This window comes from Saccharomyces kudriavzevii, assembly GCF_947243775.1.
Source record: "Saccharomyces kudriavzevii IFO 1802 strain IFO1802 genome assembly, chromosome: 2".
Classification (NCBI taxonomy): domain Eukaryota; kingdom Fungi; phylum Ascomycota; class Saccharomycetes; order Saccharomycetales; family Saccharomycetaceae; genus Saccharomyces; species Saccharomyces kudriavzevii.
In genome coordinates this window covers 495,359-519,347 of record NC_079273.1, presented here as the reverse complement: position 1 = coordinate 519,347, position 23,989 = coordinate 495,359, and the positions used below count along the sequence as shown (strand labels likewise).

Below are 23,989 nucleotides of genomic sequence, written 5' to 3'. Positions count from 1 at the left end.
ATAAACGAGTGCTAAGCGATCTATAACATTTTCATTACTAGATAGTTAGTTACTTAATGGCTATATACTAGTTGCATTTTCAGTAATCAAGACCGTTACGATTATTAAGTGGAAGCAACGTTCTTGCTGTCTTTTATCAATTTTGTGCCAGCTTTTTTCTTCAAATGTTGCATCAGTGTTTTGATGTAGTTATCCTTCTCCTCCAGCATTATTCTGAGTCCGCCTATTGTTTCCTTCTGAAAATTGGCAGATCTTTCGTAAAACTTGAAGTTCATCGTCAATTGGTCGATTAACGAGAAATTAACGTTTGAAAATAAAGGACTTAATTGTCTTTTGAAGCTATTTTCCTGCAGGCGTAATGAGGGCTCTTCGAAACAATCGTTTGTGTTAAGGACGCTGCAGTAGGTTTCTATCTTGATGATATCATCGTTATAGTCCTTCAAATTGTTACCATAAACATTGTGGAATTGCAAGACAGCATTAAGGCTTTTCAACAAGTTCAAAAACTGGTCAACAGTAAATTTATTCAAATCTATCCTGACATCGTTGGTCTTCATTTGTCTCTTTTTCTTTTCAAGAGATTTCTCCAGACCGGAAATTTTTTTTTCTAAATACCTCAACCTCGTTTCATTATTCCTTGTTTCTCTTGGAAGATACTTCAAAGGCTTGGCTTTAGCTTCCTGTGGCTTTGCCGAAGTCTCATTAACATTCAACTTTAAAACGCCAGGTTCTGTATTAGATTTTATAACGTCCCCGTTTTCGTTCTCATCTGTAAATATGTAGTCCTTTCTCCTCTCATTTGGAGTGTTTCCTTTCAACTTTTCCATTTCTATGATCAGATCATTGTTTTTCTTATTGGTGGATTCAAGCTTGGTTTTCAAAGATATAATTTCTTGCTTCTGTAGCGAATGTTCGTGTTTAAACTTTGATAATCTCGAATTCTCCAACTTCACCTTTTCAAGTTCGTCCTGTTCACCTTTCTTGCGCGTTTCATTCGTCGATATTTCATTAGCAATGCTTTCTATAATCTTTTCGCTTGTTCGATGCAGCTCTTTCTCTGAAAAGATATCTGCTTTTCTTCCCGACTCAAAATCAATTTCAATATTCAAAGCTGTTAATCTTTTGCTCAGATACTCAATTACATATCTTCCACCGTTGTGGAAGTCCTCCCCTACAGAGGGTTGTGGCTGAGATGTAAACGTATTCGGAGTCTGAAATACAAACTTATATGGACCTTCAAGAACATTTTCGGGAGGAGTGTCTGGAGAAAATTCGTCTCCATCACTATCTTCTTCGAACATACTTCCATATTCCTTACTTTGACCTTTATTATTGGTGCCTTTAGTTGGACTTTGGTTTCTTGAAGGGAGTTTCTCAGGGCTCTTCGATTGAATAATATGGGAGTTCGCATCAGTGAAATGAGACGCATTTTCATCATCTGACGAGAATTCGACCGGTAGTAAAAGATTCTTCTCATCATTATAGTCTTTCTCGTTACCATTAATTGGATGCTTGAAAATGCTATTTCTGATTTTTTTTGTGAAGCTCCCCCTTTGCCTCTCCCTATCAGCCGGGGATTCTTCCTTCTTCGGGCCTTTGTTACTAGCCTTCCTCCAAAATGACGCGTCCTCTTCATCTTCTGACATGCCTCCATCTTTACTTGAATTTGTTTGTCTGAAAAAAGCTCTAACCTTCCTTCCCAATTTTTTTTCTTCAATAGAGCTTTGCGAGTTTTTATCATTTGGTTTGGCATCATTGATGCTATTTTCAGCCTTGCCGCCACACTCTCCCTTATAGTCAGCTGTCGGTTTTAAAAACCAGTTTCTTAATGTGTTGTTTTTCTGTAAGATACCATTATCGGATGCAAAGGCAAAACTTGAAAACCTGGCACGTTTGGTATCGTTACCTTCTACTGTATCGCCTAAGTTGGACATGGTTATATTCTGTACGTATCTATCTATATGTTGATACACTACCGCGATAAGAATCCTCTCTTAAGATATTCCAGACCAGTTTCAATTTTTTTTGCTTGTGTTAGACAGCTTTAGTTTAAGAGAATGTTAGATGAATGTGAAAGCTCGCTATCTCACTCCTGTTCTTTCACTTCTTTTTTACGACACTTCCAGGATTGTTATTGTTTGTTTTTGTGTTTTTTTTTTAGGCGCGCATCAGCGAAAGGGCATCGCCAATTAACGATTACTCGTGAAGATCGTATCGTAGCTCTTTGAGGCCATAGCGGATGTACGTGCAAGTTAGATATTTTCCAGTTAGGAGTGTAATTCTAGTTAATTATCTATCGCTTTCTTCCCGTACTGAGATCTGGCATAAAGGAAGAACTGGATGAAAACCGTAAAGTCCATCAATAACGTACCAGCGCTACCGATAAGCCAAGATGCATTTAGAATTAAGTACTTCGGATCAACTGACATTGAAAGCACCGATACTATGAAAGAGATGTTCCCTAGACACGCAAATAAAAAGAATAAAAATGAAACACCTTCGCACGATTTTCTTTTGAAGTTAAGAACAATCTGAGGGACTCTAGAGCCCAAGTATAGTATTGCACTCAAATATCCCAAAATTTGTGCGGGAAAATTGATCTTCTCAAGGGTAGGCTTTTTGTCCGGAATGCCCTTACTCACTCCAGAACAATAGGATATGTACCAGGAGAAAAATCCGACTAACATTACACCCCATACGATTAGTAGATCACTGGAAGAATTCTTATCTTCCTTGACGATTACTTCTGTGCCAACTCGCTGGAGCGAGTTGTATGATTGGTTATCTTCCCCCTCTAACCTCGGCAAAAGTGGCTCATATTCGCTGAAAACGTCTTGCAAAACAGACCCATCTATTGGGATTACTGGAGATAAATGGACAGGGTCGACGTCTTTTTTAACTTCTTGTAAGAAGCCCTTCTTATTCTTATCATACCACATGCACTGCACCAGCAGAACTAAGTCAGCCAATGTATAATAGGCAGCCAAAATTATCATCGTTGGAAGTAAGTTTTGCATCATAGCCCCAATGACGTTAAATATATCACCCAACAGCCATAACACAATGAAGAGCAGTGATAATCCGTCTGCGGACTGCCTTCGGAAGTTTTCATAAATCTGTGGTACGAAAACAACAATCCAGCAGGATATTGATATGGATCCCGCAATTCCACTTATGTTTTTAGCATTAAAGATGATCGGAGGCAGCTTCATCGTGGAAATATCTCCTTTGTGCTACAGAGGAATGTTTTGGAAAGCTGTGAAAATTAGTTTATTTTTGTTTGCCAAAGCAATGTGAAATTGCTATTTTTATTATGTATGGTTATGCTATGAATCTTTTTATGTTGGACTGAATTTGACGACACTGATTTGCATTTTACCATCTCCTTCTTTTTTCCCATGGAATTTGGGCCTTTGCTTCCTTAACTTCTCCACTCCGCGTATGGAAGAATAATACGAAACCCGATACAATGCATTATGCCGCACGCTAAAGAGAATATTGAAATTAACATGACTTGACTACATAACTTCTATTTACACGAATAACAAACGAGAGTTGTATTTCCTGTGCCATGCGGCGTTGCATGCAAAGTATAATGTTTCTTATGGTATGAACCCAGAAAAATGCCCCAAAGTACAAACACTATTGCTTGGGATTGGGGCAAAAAAGACACTACGTCTATCTCTTGACCCACGTTGGCATTTTTCTTGCCTTCTTCTTCCCTGGCTTCTTTCTCTCTACGTGCCTGTAATCTCTTGTCAAGACACCAGCTTTATGCAATCTCGATTTTAACAATGGATTAAATACAACCACAGCCTTTGCAATGGCGTGCATGATCGATTCAGCTTGGCCAGTAGGCCCGCCTCCTGATGTTGTTGCAAAAATGTTATATTTTCCGACAGACTCAATTACTTTGAGTGGATACATGATGGATTCTCTATCTTTTATCTTAAGGAAATAATCGTTAAGTTGTCGGCCATTCACCAATATTTCTCCCGTACCTCTAACGACAAAGACTTTTGAAGTAGAACTTTTTCTTTTTCCTACAGCTATACTTCTTCCAAACTCATCTAAAGTTTTCGTCTTGACATTATTTGAAAGAATGGAGCTTTTCTTATGATATTGAGATAGTTCGGATGTGATTTCTTCATTGGTCAGCTGAGGATCAATGTTGCGTAGTTTATTCAACATGTACAGCAGCTGAGTATATTGGGTAGGTTTCAACCTTGTACCACCACCTATTAACGCATATTCATCAAAAGAAATCCAAGGTGCCTTCGTTTGTTGTACTTCATTGTTGTTCTGAGCTGGTAATTTTACATATTTTCTTAAGAGGCGCTCTAATCGATTGATACGATCTTCATGGTTAGGATTTGCTGAATAAAATGTTGGTAGTTTAGGGACGATCCTCCTGGGCAAGTCATTTTCATTTTTTTGATAAATAGTACTCAAACACATTCTCATAGGAGATGGAGCGAAAGTTGCCCTTCGAAATAAGGAAAGCTTTAAAAACATCGTGCTTCCTTGCAAGGTGGCTGCAACAGGTATACTCGCTGATCAACCTTTGATCCTATTGGTTTTACTCATAAAAGGCTTCCAGTTTCGTTTCATTTACAGACCGAACAGACGGTGCTGAAATGTTTAACCGGTCCAAAGTGAACGGCATCATGTTACACGAAGAAGAGTTCTATTTGATGTCTTTTCAGCAACAGATCAAAGGGTTGTATAAAACCAGTTATTGAAACGGTTGTAAGAGTATTTGAGCGCTGCAAAACATCAAGCATGTGCTTTGTTTCAAAAATTCTAGAAACACTCCATCGCTAGAAGAGCTTGAATATTTCACGACGTCATAAATAGATCGTAAAAAAGATAATACTTGCACAATATATTGTTCATGTAAAATTAGGGATATACTCGTCAAATTATTTAAAGAACTATTTAGAAGTATCGACAACATATCTACCCACAATTTGACCCCTTTCCATCTTTCCAAAAATCTCTGGAACATCTGATAGACCAGCTAAATGAATTGGAGACTTGATCAGGCCTCTAGCAAAGAAATCCAAAGCCTCCCTTGTATCAGCTCTGTTTCCAACACAAGATCCAACAATAGAAATGGATTTGACGACTTGGTTGAACACATCAGACTTACAGTAAGCATGAGCTGGCATACCAACCAAGACAACGGTACCATTGGGTCTACAGTACCTCGTAGACGCCTCGATGGCCGCTTCAGAAACAGACACATTGATAACCCCATGAGAGCCACCGTCAGTAGCCTTGATGACAGCGCCAACAACATCCTTTTCCTTTGTGAAATCGATAAAGATTTCCCCATGTAATTCTTCAAATAATTTTTGTTTGGCTTCGCCACCATCAATACCAATGACCCTGTAACCCATTGCCAGAGCATATTGGACGGCCAAAGAACCTAAACCACCACAGGCACCAGATATAGTGACCCACTGGCCGGGCATCAGATTAGCTCTTTTCAAAGCTTTATAAACAGTGATACCGGCACACAAGATAGGGGCGACTTCCGCAAGGTCAACATTTTGTGGGATATGAGCAGCTTGAACAGCATCGGCAGTCGCATATTCTTGGAAAGTACCGTCATGAGTGAAACCAGTACCATCTAAGTGAGGACACTGAGATTCGTTACCCACTTCACAGTATTCACAGGACATACAAGTTCCATTCAACCATTTGATACCTGCAATATCGCCGACCTTCCATCCCTTAACGTTGGATCCCAACTTAACAACAACACCGGCACCTTCATGACCGCCAATTAATGGAAATTTCAATTGAAATGGCCAATCACCGTGCCATGCGTGTAAATCACTGTGACAAACACCAGAATATTTAACGTGAACTAGAATTTCATTAGGTTTAGGCTCCGGAACTGCAACATCCTTATATTCCAATTTACCGTCTGTTTCATAAAAGACAATGGCCTTCTGGGTTTTAGGAACGACTTGAGAAGACATGGTAAGTGGGTTGTGCTGATACGTCGTAGAACAGTTTTTTAGATATGCTTAAAACACACTAGTCGCCAAAGTCCATAAAAACGTGAGTTTTCAAGGAGTGTTTTATACTCCTTTTTTCATATTCATACTACTTTGTATGCAGAGCACAATTGAACAAGGGCAAAAGAACAATCCCGAGTCGCCTGATGTCACAATTGATAGATTCCATTGTCACACACTTTTGACTCATTTCCCCGCGGAAGAATTTTTCACGATGCCGCGGACCCTATCGTTGGCTGAAGATAGAAGGAATGAGCGGAGAAGAAGATACGTGATATTTATTTAGTGCAACACTGGCAAAACAAAAGCTACCCAGGCTTGTGACAAGATGAACTCCGTTACCAGACTGTGCGTTTTTGTTTTTATGGCGGTGATATTGCAGAATGGAGCAATTGCTTAAAAATGAAATTTTAAGGCTGTCAGTCTAGAAGATACCTTTTTTTTTTTTCATACAGCAGTGAGAGTGAGTGAGTAACTAGTTGAGACCATTTTGAAAATCAAACTCAAACATTTATTTTTTCAACTGGTTCGGGAACTTTGCTTTTTCTACTCGATTCGCCCTTCCTTTATTTTTTAGAATTTGAGTTGAACCAATATTCTGCCTTAATTTACCGCCGTTCTATTTTTGTTTTGCATTACCTTGTGGAAGGTTACTGCTGAGCCCATACGAGATATAGAACTCAAGAAGATAAATACTGAAATCCAACTAGTGCAGATCACTGGGGGCTCTTGATAAGCCTCTTGATCAGATTTAGTGGTACAGGGCCAGGCTTAAGACTTCACATTGATAACAGGTTGGATATTGAAACACTTGAACCCGCTACCCTCCAAAGAATACAAATATATAGCTGCATTTGTAGCTGGATCCGGATGATATATTGTTGAAAATTCCACCGTTTGTTGTGCAGAAATCGTACCATGCTTTTACCTTGATTGCAAATCTCGAAAAGTTATTTTTTAAGTATTTTAGACCGGCTTGGGACGACAATTTGTTCGTAATCACACATTAGAACCAAGTTGCACTTCCCCGTTTTACTTGTTTAGTATTACACTTTGATAGCGCCGTTTTTATTACCCGGCTGAAACTGTATGACCCTGAATGAAAATTTTTTTTTCAAAAGTTTCAGTGCTAAATGTCAATCAGAGTGACATACATTTTTTATTCATGGGATATTATCAATATGATCTTTAACGGCACTTTCTGATCTTTTAGACATCAGAATTACTTTCTCATTATTATCATAAAAGTAGCAAGAAATAAATATTTGTTATAATGGATAACGAAGTTGAAAAAAATATTGAAATCTGGAAAGTCAAGAAGTTGGTTCAGGCTCTAGAAAAAGCCAGAGGAAATGGTACTTCTATGATCTCTTTGGTTATTCCTCCTAAGGGTCAAATTCCACTATACCAAAAAATGTTGACAGATGAATATGGTACCGCGTCAAACATCAAATCTAGGGTTAATCGTCTTTCAGTATTATCGGCGATCACTTCCACTCAACAAAAGTTGAAGCTATATAATACCTTGCCTAAGAACGGGTTGGTTTTATATTGTGGTGACATGATCACTGAAGATGGTAAAGAAAAGAAAGTTACTTTTGACATTGAACCATACAAGCCTATTAACACATCGTTATATATGTGTGATAACAAATTTCACACGGAAGTTCTTTCGGAATTACTGCAAGCTGACGACAAATTTGGTTTTATAGTTATGGATGGTCAAGGTACTTTGTTTGGTTCCGTTTCAGGTAACACAAGGACAGTTTTGCATAAATTCACTGTCGATTTGCCCAAAAAGCATGGTAGAGGTGGTCAATCTGCTCTTCGTTTTGCTCGTTTAAGAGAGGAAAAAAGACATAACTATGTTAGAAAAGTCGCTGAAGTTGCCGTTCAGAATTTCATTACCAATGACAAAGTCAATGTCAAAGGTTTAATCTTGGCAGGTTCCGCTGATTTCAAGACCGATTTGGCCAAATCAGAACTATTCGATCCAAGATTGGCATGTAAGGTCATTTCTATCGTGGATGTTTCTTATGGTGGCGAAAATGGTTTCAATCAAGCCATTGAACTTTCTGCCGAAGCATTGGCCAACGTTAAGTATGTCCAAGAAAAAAAACTATTGGAGGCATACTTTGATGAAATTTCTCAAGATACAGGTAAGTTCTGCTACGGTATAGACGACACTTTAAAGGCTCTAGATTTAGGTGCCGTTGAGAAACTTATCGTTTTCGAAAATTTGGAAACTATTAGATACACATTCAAAGACGCTGAAGATAATGAGGTCATAAAATTCGCCGAACCAGAAGCCAAGGACAAATCATATGCCATTGACAAAGCCACTGGTCAAGAAATGGACGTGGTTACCGAAGAACCTTTGATTGAATGGCTGGCAGCTAACTACAAGAATTTCGGTGCCATTTTAGAATTTATCACAGATAAGTCATCGGAAGGTGCCCAATTTGTTACCGGGTTTGGTGGTATTGGTGCAATGCTGCGTTATAAGGTCAACTTTGAACAATTAGCTGATGAAGATGAGGATGAATATTATGATGACGATGAAGGATCTGACTATGATTTCATTTAAATAACACTAAAAAAAGGGGGAAAAAATCAACATCAAAAGAATTCAATCACTTAATGCCAAATTTAAATTGAATTTGCTTTTAATTTTTTGTACAATAATATATACTTGAAAAACCTTTTGCTCTTCATATTGAGCTAATTCCTTTGCCGTAGACACGCAGGTATTTAGAGGACTGTATATGTTATGTAGAAGTTTCAGTGAAAAGAGACTTTTTTCCCAAAGGTCTCGAAACTACTTATCTCTCTTTCTCTTTTTCTTTAATGTTTCTAAAGCGTCCATCTTTTCATGACCAATAATAGAGTTATGACCTCTCTTTTTAACCAGGTTATCAGCCAAATTTACTAACCCACCCGTTAAGTATTTCTGTCTTCTATCTTTACGTATAGGCACTGACAGTAGTTCATTCAATTCAGCTCTCATCGCCTTTGCTTTGTCCTTGTTTATGGTTTTTTGAATTTTCCTATTTTTATTTTTTAACAGGAAGCTATCTGAATTACTCTTTGATATATCATCTTCATCAGAATCGACGTCAATACCAAATTCATCAGCAGCCTTCTTTAGCCAATTGTCATCTTTTCTCAAGGAGTTTGAAGCTATTTCGTGATCTGCCAATTCGCCTGACAATCTACTCCTTTCTCTTAATTGTGAAAGAATGTCGGTCTCGATTGGCAACAAAGCTACAGTGTTTTGCCATTTAATAGGCTTTCTATTAATTTGTTTAGTTTTTAAGTCTGCCGAAACGCTATTCTTTGTGGCCAGAGTCTTTCTTAATTTTCTCAACGGACCCATGGATTCTTGAGGAGAACATATCATAGCAGAAACACCTTCAGAACCCGCTCTTGCAGTTCTGCCCGACCTATGAATATAAATATCAGTAGATCTTGGCAAGTGGTAATGAATAACGTGCTGAACACCAGGAATATCCAAACCTCTGGCAGCAACATCACTTGCAATCAATACTGAAGAGATTTGAACGGAATTTGGGTTCGAATGATTTATCGTCTTTTGCTTGGCGCTTTGCTGCTTGAATCTTTCTAGGTTTTTCAAACGATTCTTTTGAGTCATAGAAGAATGAATTTGGAAGGCTGGAACTCCTAGGTTATTTAAATATACGGTAAGTTTCTTGACAGAGTCAATTGCATTGCAAAATATTAACGTAGTGCCTGGAAACATCGTTAGAAAGTAATAACAATACAGGTCACGTTCTAATGGAGGGCACTCGATCAAGGATTCTTTGATCTGAGAGCCTACCTTGGATCCCGGGTTTGTATCTATTATAACTGGTTTTGAATTAAACTGAATCTTGTTCATTAAATGTTCTATTACAGCATTTAGTTCATCTTCATTATTTTTGAATTTTCTATCCTTGGCCTGATGAGATGAAGATAGTTTATCAAATAGATCGATGGAGAAGGTTGCGGAAAAGACCAAAGTCTGCCAAATTTTGTTATCGTTTTCGGAATCTTTTACTTTGTTTTTTCTCCTTTCTACTGATAGGTATTTGATAATTTTTTCGAATTCGTCAAAATGACCATCTTGTAGGAGTCTGTCAGCCTCATCAAGAATCAGTGTATTCACTTGAGAAAATCTTTTAATCAATTCGTTGTCTTTTTCCAACAATTCTAAAAATCTACCTGGTGTGGCAATGACAATTTGACCGCTATTATCATACTTTAATAGACGCTGCTGCTTTTGAATGGAGAGTCCGCCTGTCAGTGATAATATTGAGTATTGAGACTTTGCTAAAACGGGTTCGCATATTTTTCTCAAGTGATCAGTCACCTGGTGTGCTAATTCTCTTGTAGGAGTGAAAATTAATGATATCGGTTTTTTGTTTTTCTGAGAGAAGTTGGTAATTAACTGCTCTACAATTGGAATTCCATAGGCTAAAGTTTTACCTGAACCTGTAGAGGCTTTGCCCAGGACATCTTTACCTTCCAAAATAGCCGGAATGGATTTTTTTTGAATCTCTGTAGGTCTGAGAAAATTTAAATTTTGTAAACTTTGTAAAATAGTCATTGAGAGAGATGAAAGATTTGTCCATTCAGGTAAATCCACAGGAGAAATATCATCAATATTAATATTCTGGTTAAAAACATTTTCTTTTAACACATCTTCATCTTCATCCTCGTTGCCATCTAATAAACCTGTATCCTTGTTTTCATCTTGCTCGCCTTCGTCAGAGAGCGAGTAGGATGCTGCACTCAACTCCCCTTCTTCTACATCGTCCAAGTTCTTAAATTCCAAAAGTTCAGACTCTAAGCCAGAACCAGGACTTGCTTCAGCTCCCGCGCGTTTCTCTTTGTTCTTAGATTTTTCCTTCGTAACGTCCCTTGCTAGTTTTGAGTCATTTTTGGGAATGAAATTTACTTTACCGTTAACAATCTTAACGTCCACACCATCAATTTCCTCTAAGCCATAAAACCCACCGAAGTCGTCTAAGGTGTCCGGGATATCTACCGGTTTCCAATTCAACTTTGATTCATCTACAATCATTTCGTGTGATTTTTTATTTTGGGGGGTCCTTTTCTTACCCATGGCGAAAAACTCGATTATACAACTACTTGACTAAGGAAGCTCTAAAAAATATGATCTTAGTGAACGGATTTGCGAATATGGATGCTGTTAAAAGATAATGTCAATAAGCTCATCGCTGAAAAAGTTTTTCAATAAAAAAAGAAAAGTACGGGCTGAACCTGCGGCGAATTGACCAAGATGGAAAAATAAGAATAAACTTTAGTGACGGTGAGCTAAAATTGGCCTCGATGGAAAAGGTATTTTAGTGAAGTGGCATTGCCAACGTACTGGAATGCACTCTAGAAAGTCCAAGAGCATCACGGGCAAGAGAAATCAAGTGGGAAATGATGTGGCGAAAGTTATCAAACCGCAGAAGACAAGAAGAATAATACGAAGATTTCACCATTTGATCAACAAACGTGAATCCATATGCCTGTTTTTATGTCTCACGGAAAAATTGGATGAGGCAAATGAGAAGAAAAATGATGCCATCGTTAGGGCAAGCACGAAAGGTAATACAGAACAGAGCAAGTCTTATGAAGACGGTAAATCACAGGTTTTTAATGAAGCCATGGAAACACAACTGTTAAGGCTGCATTCGTTGATAAAAAAGGAAGCGAAACTAAAAGATTCTAGTAAAATCACCGTGATGTACGCATTGCTTGGCTATGTAATGAGTCAAATTGATAAATTGGGCGGATTGGAAACCTATCAAATTGCAAGTCAAAATGGCCAATTGAATGGGCGCGGGGGAGACACATCTAAGTTACTCGAGAAATGGATCAAGCCTCTGTTGGCGGATCATCCTGGAGCCACGGCATTAGAGATTGGCTCATTAAGTTCTGAGAATCACATATCCCGCTGTGGGCTTTTTAAACATGTGGTTCGTATAGATTTAGAAAAACATGAAGGCGTTACCAAGCAAGATTTTATGGAAAGACCGCTGCCAGAAAACGAAAATGACAAGTTCGATCTGATATCATGCTCTTTGGTGCTCAATTTTGTTAAGAATCACAAGGACCGTGGTTTGATGTGCCATCGTATGATCAAATTTCTCAGGCCGCAGGGTTACGTCTTTATTGTTCTGCCACAGGCCTGCGTCACACATTCAAGATACTGCAATGAATCGCTGCTACAAAAGCTTCTCGCATCCCTTGGGCTCACAATGCTTCACAGTCATCAGAGCAACAAGCTGTACTATTGCTTGTACCAGTGGCAGATGGTTTTGTCACCAAAAGGCCCTCCCAAGAGAATCAGAGTCAGCGATGGCCCTGGACTGAACAATTTTGGCATTACCCTCTGAGCGAGCCGACGCCGCCTGGAAGTTTTTTATAAAGGGATACAATATAGATAGATATTTACGAAACGTGAGTAATAAATGACCGGATGAGTGCTGCTTAAAGAAAGACTACAGAAACAACTGCCCCTATAAAATCGATTTATAAACTTTGTTGTTCTGCATAACGATTGAGACGTTCAGAATCGACTGGATTTTTTATTTTTCTGTTTATATACACAGTCCTAGCACCGTTTACGCTGAGATCATTTTATGGCGTTGGGCGCAAAGCATTTTTCAACCCGTTAGCAAAAACATTGAAGATAGCTTACAGAGCCAGGTATCATCTACCTTTTGCCCACCAAATAAATCTCATAGTAGACAGGAAGATTAGAATTCCCCGCTAAATGAGTCAAAGTGATCCGAAGAATAAAAGTCCTCCAATGGAAGCTTCCTTAACGAAACATCTTTTTTATGATAGGCTTTTACTGATTCTCCCCATAGAATCTAATTTGAAGACGTATGCTGATGTGGAAGGAGACCAGATATTCAATTCGTGCAGGTCCGTCATTCTAAATATAGCCATCACAAAAGATCTGAACACAATTATCGAGAACACAATCGGCTTGATTGAATTGATTGTTCAAGATGAAGAAATTACCTCCGATAACATTACTGATGATATTGCACATTCCATATTGGTTCTTTTGAGATTACTAAGTGATGTTTTTGAATATTACTGGGATCAGAACAATGACTTTAAAAAAATTCGAAATGATAATTATAAACCAGGCTTTTCTAGTCATAGACCAAACTTCCACACATCTAGACCCAAGGATACAAGAATTAATCCGAATTTAGCCACCTCTTTATTATGTCTGGTTTCTAGACTAAAGTTCAATACGAGGACTTTAAAGGTTTTAAAGAACATGTCGCACCATCTTTCTGGCAATACTGCCGTTGCAAAGTCAAGTGTTTTGCCCGGTTCACAAGAATTTTTGGAAAAGAGGAACTATCCAGCATATACCGAGAAAATAGATCTAACAATAGATTATATCCAAAGGTTCATAGCTGCCTCCAATCATACAGAATTTACTAAATGCGTAAAGACCAAAGTAGTTGCGCCTCTGTTGATATCACATACTTCGAATGAATTAGGTGTAGTAAACCATCTGGATCTATTTGGTTGTACATATTTGACCGATAAAAATCTGCTGGCATACCTGGATATTCTACAACATTTATCGAGTTATATGAAGAGAACCATATTTCATTCCTTATTATTATACTATGCCTCGAAAGCATTTTTGTTTTGGATAATGGCAAGGCCAAAGGAATACGTCAAAGTTTATACCAACTTATTACTATCAGATGATAATAATTCATCATCTTCATCGGATAATAACGGCTCGAATAAATCTGATAAGGCGACCATATCCCAATTGGTCTCAGTTTTATTTGACGACATCTATTCTACTTTTAACGTATCGTCATCATTAACCAATGTCTACAATGATCACCATCATCTTATTCACCACTCCTCCTCTTCATCAAAGACGACAAGTACCAATAGTCCAAGCTCTGTATCAAAATTGTCCACAAAGCAATCAAGTACAAATGTTTCAGGTAATGTTTCTCCACCCCAGTTTGTCCCTGGGAATGATGCATCTCCTACTTCCCAAATGGCGTCATTGAGTTCGCCTTTGAATTCAAATATTATAGGGTTCCCATTGTCTCCTATAGCCTCAACACTAGTGGATGCGAGCACAGCTACATCGAACACAGCAGCACCAACACATTCAGATACTAATACACCCACTACTACGAATACGAATACCGGTAATAATGGTAACGACAACGCTAATCTTAATAATATTCCACAACACATTTTTTCCCTAGATGATATTTCATCGTTCAATTCAAGTAGGAAGTCCCTCAATTTGGATGATAGTAACTCCTCTTTTTTCTGGGACAACTCGCAACATTCCAACACATCGATGGGAAATACGAATCCTCATCCAAGTCAGAGCAATTCCCAGCCTCAAGACGTGCATTCTTCTTTAAACTATATGGAAAACATCATGGAGCTCTATTCCAATTATACAGGATCAGAATTGTCTTCTCACACTGCGATATTAAGATTTTTGGTTGTCTTGACTCTATTAGACAGTGAGGTCTATGACGATATGAACTCAAACTCATACAGAAAAGTTTCAGAACCAATAATGAATACTAATTCTAAGGACTTTAATACTTCAAGTTGGAGCTCAGCATCGAAGAATCCAAGTATTAAGCATCTTACACATGGCCTAAAGAAGCTTACTTTGCAACAAGGTAGAAAGCGTAATGTAAAATTTCTGACTTATTTAATCAAAAATTTGAATGGTGGACAATTCGTTTCGGATATTTCCCTAATTGATTCTATTAGATCAATTTTATTCTTAATGGCAATGACCTCTTCTATATCTCAGATCGATCCGAATATTGGCTCTGTCATTTTCACAAAGAGATTTTTCAACTTGTTGGGCCAGAATCTAGAGGTTGGCACCAATTGGAATTCTGCCACTACGAACACTTTTATCTCACATTGTATTGAAAGAAATCCTGTTACTCATAGACGTTTACAATTGGAATTTTTTGCAAGTGGTTTGCAGTTAGATCCTGATCTTTTTTTAAGACATTTACAATTGGAAAGGGAGCTAAACCACATAAACCTACCTAAAATATCATTATATACTGAAGGGTTTAGGGTATTTTTCCACTTGGTAAGCACTAAAAAACTGCACGAAGAAATCGCAGAAAGGACATCTTCTCCGTTAAAAAGATTGTTCTGCATCATTGCTGATATTTTGTTGAAGGCAACTCCCTATTTTGATGACAACGTAACTAAGATTATTTCTTCTATCTTGGATGGACATATTTTAGATCAATTTGATGCTGCTAGGACACTTTCTAATGATGACCATGCCAGTTTCGATGTCGCTGCCAGCATTTACAATGAGCCAACCAACATTATTCATAACTCTTCGGATGCTTCATTAGTCTCCTCGTTTTCTCAATCACCTTTATCATTCAATTCTGGAAGTAACATCACCCATGTGCGCACTTGGGAAATTCAATCAATCTTGCCAACTTTATCAAATAAATCTAGCGCTTCTGATTTGAGCTTGTCCAATGTTTCAACAAATCCTGTCGAATCGCAGCAAAGTAGCAATGCAAATCCGTTATCCCACAGATTATCCGGGGTTCCTACGAGCAAGAGGTACGCTTCGCCGAACGATTCCGAAAGATCACGACAAAGTCCCTATTCTTCCCCCCCGCAATTACAACAAAATGACTTACCCTCACCTCTATCGATCCTTTCGTCTGGTGCTGGATTTCCATCGAGTCATTCTATGACGGTAACTCCCACAATTTTGAAGAATATTAAATCTCCAAAGCCAAACAAGTCAAAGAAAGTTACAGATGATAAACAACTGAGACAGTCTTCTCATAATAGGATAATACTAACTGATAATGATGAAGCAAGGAAAATCATGATGAATATTTTTAGCATCTTCAAAAGGATGACAAACTGGTTTATACGTCCAGATGCTAATACTGAATTTCCAAAAACTTTCACGGATATTATAAAACCACTTTTTGTGGCTATACTGGATTCTAATCAAAGATTACAAGTGACAGCACGTGCATTTATTGAAATCCCGTTAAGTTACATAGCAACCTTTGAAGATATCGATAATGAACTTGACCCAAGAGTGCTGAATGACCACTATTTGTTATGTACATATGCTGTAACTCTGTTCGCATCTTCGTTGTTTGATCTTAAGCTAGAAAATGCTAAGAGAGAAATGTTACTGGATATTATTGTTAAATTCCAACGGGTTCGTTCTTATTTATCGAATTTGGCGGAGAAACATAATTTAGTCCAGGCCATTATCACAACGGAAAGATTGACGTTACCATTATTAGTAGGCGCCATTGGAAGCGGGATTTTCATCTCATTATACTGTAGTCGTGGAAATACACCACGCCTGATAAAAATATCATGCTGTGAATTTTTACATTCCTTGAGGTTTTACCAGAAACACGTAGGACCGTTAGATCAATATTCCATTTACAACATTGATTTTATTGATGCCATGGCCCAAGACAACTTTACTGCCTCAGGATCAGTTGCCTTTCAACGTCGTCTGAGAAATAACATTCTGACTTATATCAAAGGATCCGATTCAATACTGCTTGATTCAATGGACATAATTCACAAGAAGTGGTTTTACTTCAGCTGTTCGAAATCACTTACACAAGAGGAACTAGTGGATTTTAGAAGCTTGGCAGGCATTTTGGCTTCAATGTCAGGCATTCTTTCTGATATGCAGGAGCTGCAGAAAAATAAAAATGCCGCGGTCACTAACGAAGATATGTCATCACCGGATTTACGGAATCCCGCGTACGAAATTCATAATAAACTTAAATGTGAACTAACAAAAAAGATGAACTACTTTGTTTCAAAACAGTGCCAGTGGCTGAATAATCCCAATTTATTGACTAGAGAAAACTCAAGAGATATTTTGAGCATTGAATTGCACCCATTATCTTTCAACTTGTTATTTGATAATTTAGGAGTGAAGATAGATGGACTGATGTCCATTGATCTTTCAAAGCCGCACGAGGATTCATCTTTCGTTTTGCTGGAACAGATCATAATCATAATAAGGACCATATTAAAGAGGGACGATGATGAAAAAATAATGTTATTGTTTCTCACTGACTTACTTGACGCTGTTAGTAAACTAACTGAAACAGTCGAAAAAATTTCTGCAAAATCATCAAAATATTATAAGGGAATTATTCAAATGTCCAAAATGTTCAGAGCATTTGAACACTCTGAAATGAACCTTGGTATTTCAAACCATTTTCATCTGAAAAATAAGTGGTTAAAATTAGTTATCAGCTGGTTTAAACTGTCCATCAATAAAGACTACAATTTTGAGAACCTGTCAAAACCATTGAGAGAGATGGATTTGCAGAAAAGAGACGAAGATTTTCTTTATATTGATACTTCAATTGAGTCTGCAAAGGCATTGGCTTATCTGACGCGCAACGTTCCGCTGGAGATACCGCCTTCAAGTTCAAAGGAAGATTGGAACAGGTCCTCTACAGTATCATTTGGTAATCACTTTACTATACTGTTAAAGGGTTTGGAAAAAAGTGCGGACCTGAGCCAGTTTCCGGTTTCATTGAGACATAAAATTAGTATACTCAATGAGAATGTAATTATTGCATTAACAAATTTGTCTAATGCCAATGTCAGTGTTTCTCTAAAATTTACATTACCAATGGGTTACTCTGCAAATAAGGATATCAGAATTGCCTTTTTAAGAGTTTTCATAGATATCGTGTCAAACTATCCAATCAATCTTGAAAAGCATGAAATGGACAAAACGTTGGCGATGGACGATATGCTGATGTATATAATTAAGAATCCGATACTTGCATTCTTTGGCAGCCTGGCTTGTTCACCTGCCGATGTTGATTTATATGCTGGTGGGTTTTTAAACGCTTTCGATACACGAAACGCGTCTCATATCCTTGTTACCGAGCTGCTCAAACAAGAAATCAAACGGGCCGCACGCTCTGACGATATCCTGAGAAGTAATAGTTGTGCAACTAGGGCTTTGTCGCTTTATACAAGGTCCAGAGGTAATAACTATTTGATAAAAGCATTGAGACCTGTTTTGCAAGAGATAGTCGACAATAAGGAGTCTTTTGAAATCGATAAAATGAAGCCAGGAGTTGAAACCTCTGAAAAGATGTTGGACTTATTCGAAAAATACATGACAAAACTGATTGATTCAATTACGAACTCCATTGGTGATTTTCCATTAGAACTAGTTGACATCTGTAAAACGATCTATAACTCTGTCAGTGTCAATTTTCCTGAATATGCATACATTGCAGTAGGTTCATTCGTATTTTTGAGATTTATCGGGCCTGCCTTGGTAAGTCCTGATTCAGAAAATATAATTATTGTCACGCATGCTCATGATAGAAAGCCTTTTATTACTCTGGCAAGAGTTATCCAAAGTTTAGCCAATGGCACGGAGAATGTTTTCAAGAGAGATATCTTAGCTTCAAAAGAGGAATTTTTAAATGCCTGCAGTGAAAAGATATTCAATTTCTTGTCAGAATTATGCAAAATGCCTACTGAAAACTTTGTCGTTAATGTAAGGGAAGACCCCACTCCGATAGATTTTGATTATTCTTTTTTGCACAAATTTCTTTATCTTAATGATTTTAGCATACGGAAGGAAATCATCAAAGAATCCAATTTACCAGGGGAATTTAATTTTCTAAAGGATACTGTTATGCTCACCGATAAAATTCTTGGAGTATTGGGTCAACCTCAGATGGAAATCAAAAATGAAATCCCTCCTTTTGTCGTCGAGAATCGAGAAAAGTACCCTTCGTTATATGAATTCATGAGTCGTTATGCGTTCAAGAAGGTGGATTTAAAAGAAGAAGAAGAAAATGCACCATTTGTGCATGAGTCAATGACGTTAGATGGTATACAGATCATAATTGTGACATTTACCGATTGCGAATACAACAATTACATCATGGACTCATTAGTCTATAAAGTATTGCAAATATACGCGAGAATGTGGTGTTCAAAGCATTATGTGATTCTTGATTGCACTACATTTTATGGTGGGAAAGCAAATTTTCAAAAGCTAACCACGCTATTTTTTGGTTTGATACCTGAGCAAGCATCAAAGAATTGTATGGGGTGCTATTATTTCAATGTCAACAAATCATTCATGGAGCAATGGGCTGCATCATACACTGTAGAGAACCCATATCTCGTAACTGAGATACCTCATTGTTTCATTAACAGCAATAGTGATCAAAGTCTAATAAAATCGCTGGGTTTAAGTAGTAGAAGTTTAGAGGTTTTGAAAGATGTGCGAGTTACTTTGCATGACATTACTCTTTATGATAAAGAAAAAAAGAAGTTTTGTCCCGTTTCATTAAAGATAGGAAACAAGTACTTTCAAGTCCTACATGAAATTCCGCAGCTGTACAAAGCCGTTGTAACAGAGAGAACATTCAGCATTAAATTTAACAATGTTTACGAGATATCAGATTTGATTTCAGTTGATGTCTCTAACACCACTGGTGTGTCTTCAGAATTTACTCTAAGCCTTGACAATGAAGAAAAATTGGTTTTCTGCGGCCCTAAGTACCTAGAAATTGTCAAGATGTTTTATTATACCCAATTAAAGATGGAAGAAGAATTTGGCACCGATTTTTCGAACGACGTTTCATTTTCGACATCCTCTTCTGCAGTGAGTGCGTCTGATTGCAATGTAAAAGAAGTAGGTGAGATTATATCGCATTTATCGCTGGTAATCCTTGTTGGTCTATTCAATGAGGACGATCTCGTCAAAAATATATCATACAATCTCCTTGTAGCAACCCAAGAAGCGTTCGACTTGGATTTTGGAACAAGACTTCACAAATCCCCAGAGACGTATGTACCCGATGATACTACTACATTTTTGGCTCTAATATTCAAGGCTTTCTCGGAATCGTCAGCAGAGCTAACTCCATATATATGGAAGTATATGCTGGATGGTCTTGAAAATGATGTTATTCCTCAAGAGCATATTCCTACGGTTGTCTGTTCATTGTCTTACTGGGTGCCAAACTTATATGAGCATGTATATTTGGCGCACGACGAAGAAGGTCCGGAGGCGATCTCCCGTATTATTTACAGTTTAATCAGACTGACAGTGAAAGAGCCAAATTTCACGACGGCTTACCTCCAACAAATATGGTTCTTACTGGCCTTGGATGGTCGTCTCACAAATATAATAGTTGAGGAAATAGTAAGTCATGCGTTGGATAGAGATTCCGAAAATAGGGATTGGATAAAGGCAGTCTCGATACTAACCAGCTTCCCAACAGCAGAAATTGCTTGCCAAGTAATAGAAAAACTAATTAATATGATCAAATCATTTCTACCCTCTCTTATGGTTGAGGCATCCGCTCATAGTTGGTCTGAGCTTACTATTTTATCGAAAATTAGCGTATCAATCTTTTTTGAGTCGCCCCTACTTTCTCAGATGTATTTACCAGAAATTCTCTTTGTCGTATCTTTATTAATCGATGTTGGTCCTTCCGAAATAAGAGTTTCTTTGTATGAGTTGTTGATGAATGTTTGTCATTCTTTGACCAACAATGAATCTTTGCCTGAGAGGAATAGAAAGAATTTAGATATAGTCTGTGCAACTTTTGCTCGTCAAAAGTTGAACTTTATTTCCGGTTTCAGCCAAGAAAAAGGGAGAGTTTTGCCAAATTTCACAGCTTCCTCCTTTTCGAGTAAGTTTAGCACATTAGATCTTTTCACGAGGAACATTATGCTTTTAATGGAATATGGTTCCATCTTAGAAAGCGCTCAATGGGAAACTAAATATAAGAAGTATCTAATGGATGCGATTTTCGGCCATAGGTCATTCTTCTCTGCGAGGGCTATGATGATTTTAGGTATTATGAGTAAGTCTCATACGTCCCTTTTTCTCTGTAAAGAACTCCTGGTTGAAACTATGAAAGTTTTTGCCGAGCCAGTTGTGGACGATGAGCAGATGTTCATAATTATAGCCCATATTTTCACCTATAGCAAGATTGTTGAAGGGTTGGATCCCTCTTCCGATCTAATGAAAGAGCTATTCTGGCTGGCTACAATATGTGTGGAATCCCCTCATCCATTACTTTTTGAAGGAGGTCTACTATTCATGGTGAACTGTTTGAAGCAACTGTACACAGTCCATTTGCAACTTGATTTCGACGGCAAATCACTAGCAAGAAAATTAATGGAGTCCAGAAAATTTGCTGCTACCCTTCTAACAAAATTAGAGTCATACAATGGATGTATATGGAACGAAGATAATTTTCCGCACATTATTTTAGGATTCATTGCGAATGGTTTATCTATCCCTGTTGTGAAGGGGGCTGCATTAGATTGCCTACAGGCCCTTTTTAAAAACACCTACTATGAAAGAAAATCAAACCCAAAATCCTCAGATTATCTTTGTTACCTTTTTTTGCTGCATTTAGTATTGAGTCCTGAACAACTTTCTACCTTATTACTTGAAATTGGCTTCGAGGACGAACTGCTACCTTTAAACAATACGATTAAAGTACCACTAACTTTGATCAACTGGCTAAGTTCAGACTCAGAGAAATCAAACATAGTCCTATATCAAGGAGCTTTGCTGTTTAGTTGCATCATGTCAGATGAGCCGTGTAAGTTTCGTTTTGCCCTGCTCATGAGATACTTGCTTAAAGTCAATCCTATTTGTATCTTCAGATTCTATACTTTGACAAGAAAGGAACTCAGGAGGTTATCAACGCTAGAACAATCATCTGAAGCGGTTGCTCTCTCTTTCGAAATAATTGGCATGCTTGTTACTCATAGCGAATTCAATTATTTGGAAACATTTAACGGTGAGATGATTGACCTCCTGAAGAAAAGAGGCTTATCAGTCGTGAAACCGCTGGACATTTTTGATCAAGATCATTTGGAGAAGCTAGAGGGAGAAGGTGAGCATCAAATAGCAATTTACGAAAGAAAGAGACTAGCAACGATGATTCTGGCAAGAATGTCCTCCTCCTAATTTCAATTTGGAGAGAGACAGCGATTATATACGTCCACATATTTTTCTTAATTATATTTTTGTTGTACATTTGTTGAAATAAAATGAGAATCTAATAATAACATTCAGATCATAAGAGATGGGATATTAAAATTGAACACACCTAATTATAGATTAAGTAGGTGTAGAATACATTAAAAGCGTTCAAGGCGAAGAGTGCTTGAAAAATTCACGGTTACCAGAAATCCAGTTGTTAACCATTTGCAAGCTTGCTTCCGGCTGATCATAGGGCACCATGTGGCCTGCATCATATACTCTTAAAAAGGTGAAAGGGCCGTAATTTTTGACTTGTCCTAACTCTTCACCTGTTTCTTCACTAATCCATGGCCTTAACATTCTTCTTTGATATCTAGGTTTATTGATCCATTCTAGCTCATTAGTCCAAGCATGGTTTCCTAACCAATTACAAATATAATCCTTGTCACCGGCATAAATTAATACCGGAAGGTTGTGATTTAATAGTTCTGCAACGTATTGCTGAAATGGTTTGCTTCCATCACCTGTGAGCAAAAATCCCGTGAATACGTCATTATCACAGCCGGAATAATTGTGCACATCGGAGCCCAGTGCTTCTTCAACTTCAGGAAAATTCATGTACTGATCAACATAACCAAGACCAGTATAACACATGCCGTCAGTGCTATTATCTTCGCAGGGTCCTCTGATATCATAAACATTGAGCCCTGTCTTCGTATACGGCTCCAAAAGTGCGGAGTCGCAATAGGTCGTGGCGAGTATGCATGGAATACTTGATTTAGAGGCATAACATAGCCTATTCAATCTACGACAGCGACCTGCGGCTTTTTTCATTTTCTCACATTCTTCCGATGAAAGAACGGGTCGATAGCCGCCTTTACCACATGCCATCGGCTCATAATAATCCGCCTGAATTAAAGAATCGGTAATACCATTCCCAATCATGATAGAGGTTAAATTAAACGTTCTTTCAGGGTTCTTTACAACTATCTCATGAGCAATTTGAGGAATATAATGACCTGCATAAGACTCTCCCGCAATATGAAAATCGTTCGAACGCAAATGAGGAAAGGCTTCAAAAAATAGTTCCAAAAAAATGTAAGCATCCTTGCCGGCTAACTTCGTGGAAGAAACTTTTTCATCACCGTAAGAAAATCCGACCCCTAAAGGTTGTTCCAGAAAGATCATCGAAGCATTATTGTTCCAGGAATAAGGGTTATGGATTGGTTTCATGTCGGCGCCAATTGACGAGGGTCCTAGTTCAAATAGCAATCCAGTGAAGGAGGAGCAACCGGGCCCACCATTTAACCAAAGAATAATAGGATCGTTGGCAGGATCATTCCTACTTTCAAAAAACCAGTAAAAAAAATGCTTGGAGTCTTTGTAGTCCATGTAGCCAGACCATTGTTTAACAGTGTCAATTCCTAGCTTAGAAGGATCTACAGTCCTAAGTCTTAAGCTATAACCTGTATCAATAGGTGAGATCAAAGTTGTCATTAGCAGATCATCTGAGTCAAAGCGATTTGCTTTGAGTGTCTGCTGTGTATTTCGAGGGGACTTTAGTTGCTCACCAAAGTTGGCAAAGGATTTGCCATCTCCAAAAAGAGAAAATGCCTCGCAGAAAGAGGCATAATTAATGCTGATTATGAACTGAAACACAAAGGTGAAGTTCAAATACTTCATTGTGTATCACTATTGCTCGTTGTCTAATTGCTTTCAACTTCAATCTGGAAGGAGAATTCGCCTCCTTATATAAATAATTCTTTTCCCCTGATATATCGCGATAACAAAGCGTTATCTCGCCTTTCACACAATGCTAGCGCCGCTCCAGCCACCTGCAGCAAATTACCTAAATTGATCACATTGTAAACAAGAAACATCTTTA

At 37.9% G+C, this 23,989-nt stretch overlaps 9 protein-coding genes across 9 annotated transcripts; 3 read left to right on the top strand and 6 right to left on the bottom strand.

The window, feature by feature from the left end:
* Positions 1–104: 104 nt before the first annotated feature.
* YSW1 (Ysw1p) lies at positions 105–1,934 on the bottom strand (the record flags this gene model as incomplete). Its single annotated transcript, XM_056229459.1, has 1 exon — positions 105–1,934. One exon carries the CDS (start codon positions 1,932–1,934, stop codon positions 105–107), a length of 1,830 nt encoding a protein of 609 aa, XP_056086136.1.
* Positions 1,935–2,285: 351 nt separating this feature from the next.
* Positions 2,286–3,212, bottom strand: RTC2 (cationic amino acid transporter; the record flags this gene model as incomplete). The annotated part of the gene is made up of 1 exon (XM_056229448.1): positions 2,286–3,212. The coding sequence occupies one exon, from the start codon at positions 3,210–3,212 to the stop codon at positions 2,286–2,288; it is 927 nt and encodes a 308-aa protein (XP_056086135.1).
* A 466-nt stretch (positions 3,213–3,678) lies between these two features.
* On the bottom strand, positions 3,679–4,464 carry MRPS9 (mitochondrial 37S ribosomal protein uS9m; the record flags this gene model as incomplete). Its single annotated transcript, XM_056229437.1, has 1 exon — positions 3,679–4,464. One exon carries the CDS (start codon positions 4,462–4,464, stop codon positions 3,679–3,681), a length of 786 nt encoding a protein of 261 aa, XP_056086134.1.
* A 470-nt stretch (positions 4,465–4,934) lies between these two features.
* Positions 4,935–5,990, bottom strand: ADH5 (alcohol dehydrogenase ADH5; the record flags this gene model as incomplete). The annotated part of the gene is made up of 1 exon (XM_056229426.1): positions 4,935–5,990. The coding sequence occupies one exon, from the start codon at positions 5,988–5,990 to the stop codon at positions 4,935–4,937; it is 1,056 nt and encodes a 351-aa protein (XP_056086133.1).
* Positions 5,991–7,302: 1,312 nt separating this feature from the next.
* On the top strand, positions 7,303–8,616 carry SUP45 (translation termination factor eRF1; the record flags this gene model as incomplete). The annotated part of the gene is made up of 1 exon (XM_056229415.1): positions 7,303–8,616. One exon carries the CDS (start codon positions 7,303–7,305, stop codon positions 8,614–8,616), a length of 1,314 nt encoding a protein of 437 aa, XP_056086132.1.
* Positions 8,617–8,847: 231 nt separating this feature from the next.
* Positions 8,848–11,154, bottom strand: MAK5 (ATP-dependent RNA helicase; the record flags this gene model as incomplete). The annotated part of the gene is made up of 1 exon (XM_056229404.1): positions 8,848–11,154. One exon carries the CDS (start codon positions 11,152–11,154, stop codon positions 8,848–8,850), a length of 2,307 nt encoding a protein of 768 aa, XP_056086131.1.
* A 271-nt stretch (positions 11,155–11,425) lies between these two features.
* BMT2 (25S rRNA (adenine2142-N1)-methyltransferase) lies at positions 11,426–12,436 on the top strand (the record flags this gene model as incomplete). Its single annotated transcript, XM_056229393.1, has 1 exon — positions 11,426–12,436. One exon carries the CDS (start codon positions 11,426–11,428, stop codon positions 12,434–12,436), a length of 1,011 nt encoding a protein of 336 aa, XP_056086130.1.
* A 380-nt stretch (positions 12,437–12,816) lies between these two features.
* On the top strand, positions 12,817–22,089 carry IRA1 (GTPase-activating protein IRA1; the record flags this gene model as incomplete). The annotated part of the gene is made up of 1 exon (XM_056229382.1): positions 12,817–22,089. The coding sequence occupies one exon, from the start codon at positions 12,817–12,819 to the stop codon at positions 22,087–22,089; it is 9,273 nt and encodes a 3,090-aa protein (XP_056086129.1).
* A 183-nt stretch (positions 22,090–22,272) lies between these two features.
* On the bottom strand, positions 22,273–23,787 carry ATG42 (carboxypeptidase C; the record flags this gene model as incomplete). Its single annotated transcript, XM_056229370.1, has 1 exon — positions 22,273–23,787. One exon carries the CDS (start codon positions 23,785–23,787, stop codon positions 22,273–22,275), a length of 1,515 nt encoding a protein of 504 aa, XP_056086128.1.
* Positions 23,788–23,989: the final 202 nt, after the last annotated feature.